At 32.1% G+C, this 6,000-nt stretch overlaps 1 protein-coding gene and 1 long non-coding RNA gene across 2 annotated transcripts; one reads left to right on the plus strand and one right to left on the minus strand.

Annotated features, from left to right (window-relative positions):
- The first annotated feature begins 547 nt into the window (after positions 1–547).
- Positions 548–2,624, plus strand: LOC107902398 (disease resistance protein At4g27190-like). Its single transcript, XM_041110928.1, has 2 exons — positions 548–612; positions 1,354–2,624. Exon 2 carries the CDS (start codon positions 2,069–2,071, stop codon positions 2,609–2,611), a length of 543 nt encoding a protein of 180 aa, XP_040966862.1. The 5' UTR covers positions 548–612; positions 1,354–2,068; the 3' UTR covers positions 2,612–2,624.
- Positions 2,625–3,329: 705 nt separating this feature from the next.
- Positions 3,330–4,645, minus strand: LOC121227958 (uncharacterized). Its single transcript, XR_005925474.1, has 2 exons — positions 4,116–4,645; positions 3,330–3,790 (listed from the first exon to the last, which is right to left on the minus strand). It is a non-coding gene; the product is annotated as an uncharacterized lncRNA (long non-coding RNA).
- Between the last annotated feature and the right edge of the window lie 1,355 nt (positions 4,646–6,000).

The following is a 6,000-nucleotide window of genomic DNA, read 5'->3' on the forward strand; positions in this document are numbered from 1 at the left end:
TTGAATTACCTATTTAAATAGCATCAACTTTAAATATTTTATTACTTTTGAATTATAATATTGGTGTAGAACCGCGAATCTAAAAATTTGTTTAGGAAGGATCGAAAATTAATTATGAATTTTTGAAATGTTAAAATATAATTTTATCATTTTAAAAAAAAATTAAAATTTTGTTTTTTTTTTTTTTTTTGAGGCCAAAGTACAATATCACTATATATTAATTTACAATTTTGCATTTTCAAGGGGCAGCTAAAAAAAACTTTAGAATTATATTTCTCTATGTGTAATTAAAAATATCTTTCTAATTTAAAATTAGATGGCATTACACTCATATATTTGATTTTGTCAACTAGTATGAATTGATAAGCAACAAATAAAATGTAATAAAAGCTTCTCAACTAAGTCTTCTTTCTTACTACTTATCTCACCAATTCTGTACCATACTTACAAAATTTCTATGGTATAAAATTATTTTTAGTTTTGCATCATATCAATTCTACTGTCGATATAAGTTTATCACAGTATTCACTTTTTGTGTTTTGTCTGCAGCTGGACTGAATCGAATAAAAGCCGATTAATTTTCATACTTGGAATTGTCTTTCACCTTGCGTGGTATGTCTAAGACGTAGGTGTTCATCTTCAACATTTTTTAATTCTTTAATATTTTTTCTAATGATAATGTTGGTGTTTGACACTCTTTATCCGAATGAAATATGAACTTCAATTTGGATCTTAAACAACAGAGTAATATATCCGGATGAAGAATGAGGAAAACTTGAGAATCAGGTCTGGAGTTTTTAAGCAAAACAAAAACAGAATTGAAAAGCAAAGAAAATATGTAAAGGAAATGGAGAGGATATTGAATGAAAAAGATGATGATTTTTCATTAATTTGACATTGGCAAATTGCCATTACATATATCAAACATGAGATGATCATTATAAGTCAAAATGCTACCTAAACATTTACCTAACATCACTTAAAACATTGAAAATTGCTAAACTAGCTTGCACAAGTTGCTTTGCTGAACTTTCAGTCAATCAACATCTAAAATACATCAAGAAGTTTACCAACTAAGTTCTAAAAGAACTAAGTTACAAACTATGAATTTAAGGTAACCAAAATGAGTTGAAATTGGACAGCATCAGTAAGCTTCTGCTTCTGTCTATTGGTCTCAAGCTGCATGTCTACCTTTTCTGGTTCAATATGCATACTTCACCCTGTAATAGTACGACAGTTTGATCTCTTTTTTTACAGCTGCATGCATGGCTCGGGCTGCTTCTTGACACTTTGGCTTCTTCACATGCTGCATGCAGGCCAACTTCAATAGATAACTCTTATGATCTGCTACAGTGTTTGAACTTGGAAAATCGTATTCTTCAATCGAGCTTGTCAACAATGGGTTGTGAATTTGCGAGTCTGCTCTTGCTAACTCCGTTGGAACACTAGTTGCGGACTATGTGGTAAAGCCGGTGGGACGTTAACTTGATTATGTCCGCCGCTTTCATGACAATGTTGAAAAGCTTGAGGAAAAAAAAGGTGAACTTGTAAGGGCACGAACTCTTCTGCAGCATAAGACTGAGGTTGCTGAAAAGCAGCTTTTACATACTGAAGATGATGTACGGGATTTGCAAATGAAGGCAGTGGAAATCCTATCGAATGTGGAAACTTTGGAAATGGAAATTCAACAGAATAAGAGGTGTCTCAACTGGTATCCTAATTGGGGTTGGAGATAACGATTAAGTAAGAAAGCAATGAAGAAAACTCTGGATATATCTGAGCTTTTGGAGAAGATCAACAAATTTGGTCAACCTGGACGAGTCGGTTACCGTGCTCCTAGTACCCTTCCCACCATAGAATTCCTATGCTCTAAGGAATTTGTGGTTTCGGAATCTTCAAAGATTGCTTTCCATCAAATCATTGAAGCCCTACAAGATGACAAGATCAGCATGATTGGATTGTGGGGGATGGGAGGGGTGTGGGCAAAACCACCTTGGCTCGAGAAGTTGGAAATCAAGCCGAAAAGCTGAATTTGTTCAATAAAGTTGTGATTACAACTGTGTCTCAAATGCCAAAATTCCAAGTAATTCAAGATCAAATTGCACAATTCATAGACTTTAATATGAAGAATGAACAAGAAAGAAGATCAGTGCAAGATCTATGGTTGCGACAGAAGAAGGAACAGAGGATTCTTATTATCCTTGATGATATTTGGACAAATATCAACTTAAAGGAGAAGATAGGAATTCCGACTGGCGAAGATCATAAAGGTTGCAAAGTTCTTTTAACATCACGCCGTCAACAAGTATGTCTTGCTATGGATTGTCAAAAGGTGGTACAACTGGGTTGTTTGGATGGCCATGAAGCTTGGAATTTGTTTGCAATGAAAGCAAGTCTAAATGGCTCTGCTGATGACGCTATTAGAAAGGTGGCAACTAAAATCATCAGAAAATGCCAAGGTTTGCCCATTGCTATAGTTTCGTTGGGAAGTGCTTTGAAAGGTAAAAGTTGTCACGAGTGGAAAGCGGCATATCGGAGACTCAAAGATAGTAGATTAACTGAAATTGAAGATGTTAATGAAGAAAATGATAAATCTTTATTGGTTTTTTAAGTGAAAAAGCTAAAACACCCTCAAATAATATAACATATTTTAAGTATAGAATGACATTCTACTAATTTCCCTAATTGAATTAGTGACCCAGTTGAGGGTGACACCAACTCAAAAAGGAATTTTATCACTACAATAAAACAAGTCTATCGCAATTTTTTTTTTTACTTAAGACGACGCAAAAAAAGTTGGTATAGGTCATCCCGACGCTTCCGAAAATGCCGTCTATAGTGCAATTGGTATAGGTTCTGCAACGCTTTTGAAAAAGTGTTGGCATAATTCAACATAAGCCGACCTTTATTGAAGGGTTGGCAAAAACCTAGTCAAAGTCGACATTTAGAAAATGTTGGCATAGGTGGAAATAGACAACGAAAAAAATGTCGGAATAAAGCATAAATATGTAAACCCTTTAAAGAGTTGGCTCATGTCCATGTTAAAGGTGATTTAAAAAGGTTAGGATAGATCCGTCTAAGACAACTTTTAAAAGGTTGAGATATACCCGTCTAAGGCAACCTTTAAAAGGTTGGGATAAACATGCCTAAGGCAACCTTATATAGGTTGAGATAAATAGGTCTAAGTCATCCTTATAAAATGTTGGGATAGACACATCTAAGGCTATTTTTTATATTTTTTATTATTTCAATATTAATATATTTTCATAAACATTTTCAATGAATAAGGATAGAAATTATGCTTTAAATACAACTAAAAAGATAAAATATAAAATTAAAATTAAAATTAAAATTAAAATAAAGGTTGAATATTCACTACAAAAGTTGAAATGAACACATCCAACATTCAACCGAATGTACAGAAGTAAAAAAATAAAAAGGAAAATAAAATAATTGCTCTAACAGCAAACAAGCCAAAACAAGTTCAATGAGGTCGATAATTGATTCTGATGAACCACCTGCATGACCACACCCATCAGAACCTCTTTCCTCCTCCATTATACTAAATTTTTTTATCAAACACACCTTGTATAGGCCCAATTATGCCCGGCCCAAACTAAAAGACCAAACCCAATTAAATACAAACCCTAAAGCCCAAATCCTAGCCCCCTGCAGAGAAGAGAAAACAGCAGCAGCCCTCAAGCCTCAACAGCACACTCGGCCAACCAATGGCCGCCTCGCGCACCACCACCAGCATATGCTCCCTCCATGCGTCTGACACGCCCATACCCTGCAAACACAAACAACAAAAACAGCAGCCACAACAGAGGAATAAGAGCATTTTTTATTGTTATTGTAATCGGTTATAAAACCGAAGGGAGAAATTTTGAAAGAAAAGGGATTGTATTTTGAAAAGGGGGGTTTTTATTTTTTACAAAAAGAAAGATTGTAACACGGAGATTAGAAAGCAAAACGCAAAATAAAAATTAGAAAGGTCGTTGTTTTAATATTTTTTGTTTCTTTTATCTTCTCGTTTTTTCATTTTATTTCATTTTTTAGATATCTATTTTAAGCATAAAAAAATAAAGAATAAAAAAGAAAAGGGAGGGGCTCACTTGGATCTCTTGGTCGCGTGTCGGAGAACACTTTTCCATCGCCGACATCGGACCCAAAAGGGGGGGTTGAGGTTCTCCTTCGATTCTTTGAGTTTTGGTAGCCTAGCCTTCAAAGGCGTTTCAAACGAGGCTAAGGGGACCAATTTACGTCTCCCCGACCACCGTCTACGGTGGAGGAGCGGTGGTCCGGCGATGATGGGTATATTACCCTACCCAAATGAGAAGAGGGAGGAGGGAGAGAGAGAGCAGGAAGGCTCTCTGCCTTTTTTGAAAGAAAATGAAGTTAAAATAAAAATAAACAAAAAAATTTGGCTTTAATAGCCATGCAAAACAGTGCCGTTTTGCACACATATGCTTGGGTTTGGGGTATTGTCCCATTTAATCCCCGCGAGTTTAAGCATGTTTCGAATTAGCCCCCAGTGACCTTCTCTTTTCATTTGCAATCGATACCCTGAATTCTGGCCCACTTTCAATCACGTCCTGCATCCTTTTTGTTACTTTTATTGTTTATTAATTTTAGAATGTTTTATTATGTACTATTTAAAATATTTTACATACTGTTTGCTACTAGATTATTTATGTATATGATTTATTTTAACTTGTTTTAACATTGATTATTAAAAATTGAATTATTATCCATTTTAAACGTTTTTTTTTTGTATATTGAATGTACTAGGCTATTTTGTTATATTATATGGTTTTGATACTTTTCACATATCATTCATATAGTTTATTTCCAATTATTTTTTATACATATAACAAAGTGACAGTTTTGTATATATTATTACTATTATTATTTTCTTTAAGCCCCCTTTTATTTCAAGTTTTCATCTCTATGTATATATGTATATTTTTAAATTAATCTATATGCACATCGTTCATTTTAAAACTGTTCTCATGCCTTATATAACCCTATTTATTTATTTTAAAATATTTTTATATATTTTTTTCATACTTTTACATATATATATATATATTATTTACTTTAAAATTATTCGTATGAATCTTTTTCAATTTGCTTTATGTAATATAGATTTTAAAATTCTCTACATTATATATTTTACAAATTTGCTTCGTGCATCATTCGTTTTAAATTGTTTATTGTAAAATTTTATATGTATTATCAATTTCAAATCGTTATATCTATTTTGTACACATATACATACTAATTATTTCTTAGATGTCTTGAGTATTACATATTTTAAGTTTCTTTTACATAATATTTATTTTATACTTGTTTAGGTATCATTTATCTTAAATTATTTTACACATTATTCATTTTTAAGCTTTTCCCATATATTATTTATTTTAAATTTTGGTCTGTAATATCTATTCTAAAATCTCTTATACATATATTCTTCTTTTAAAATGGCTTGCACATCGTTGATATTTCTTTTTATTAGTTATTTTAAATTCATTTCTTGTCATTTTTAAATTTGCTTTACGTTTTATTCATTTTAATTCGCTTTATAATATTTTTTTTATTCATTTGTCTTTGATTATTAATGATTAGTATCTAAGCGATATATGTTATGTGAATATTACCATTGCGTGTATTATATTTGGTCTATTCGTATTTTCATCATTGTCATTTGCTTGTATAACATTGTATTCATGTTGTATTATCCCATGCTCTACGATATATCTTTGTTTTATCTAGCCCAAGTCATATCATACGTTAAGCCCAATACATTTATCCAATAAATCATTTTATTTTAATCTAACAAATACACGTCGTTTAAATATTGTATTCACTACTATTCAAAAACAAAATTTTCCAAATAAGGCAATGTTATGCATTTTGAAATGTCGAGGAATTGTGCCCTAACTTACGGGGTTTCGATTTTCTCGTTGTTTCTAAATAGCTAAATATCCTTTTCGAGTT

Source organism: Gossypium hirsutum, chromosome A04, assembly GCF_007990345.1.
Source record: "Gossypium hirsutum isolate 1008001.06 chromosome A04, Gossypium_hirsutum_v2.1, whole genome shotgun sequence".
Lineage (NCBI taxonomy): Eukaryota > Viridiplantae > Streptophyta > Magnoliopsida > Malvales > Malvaceae > Gossypium > Gossypium hirsutum.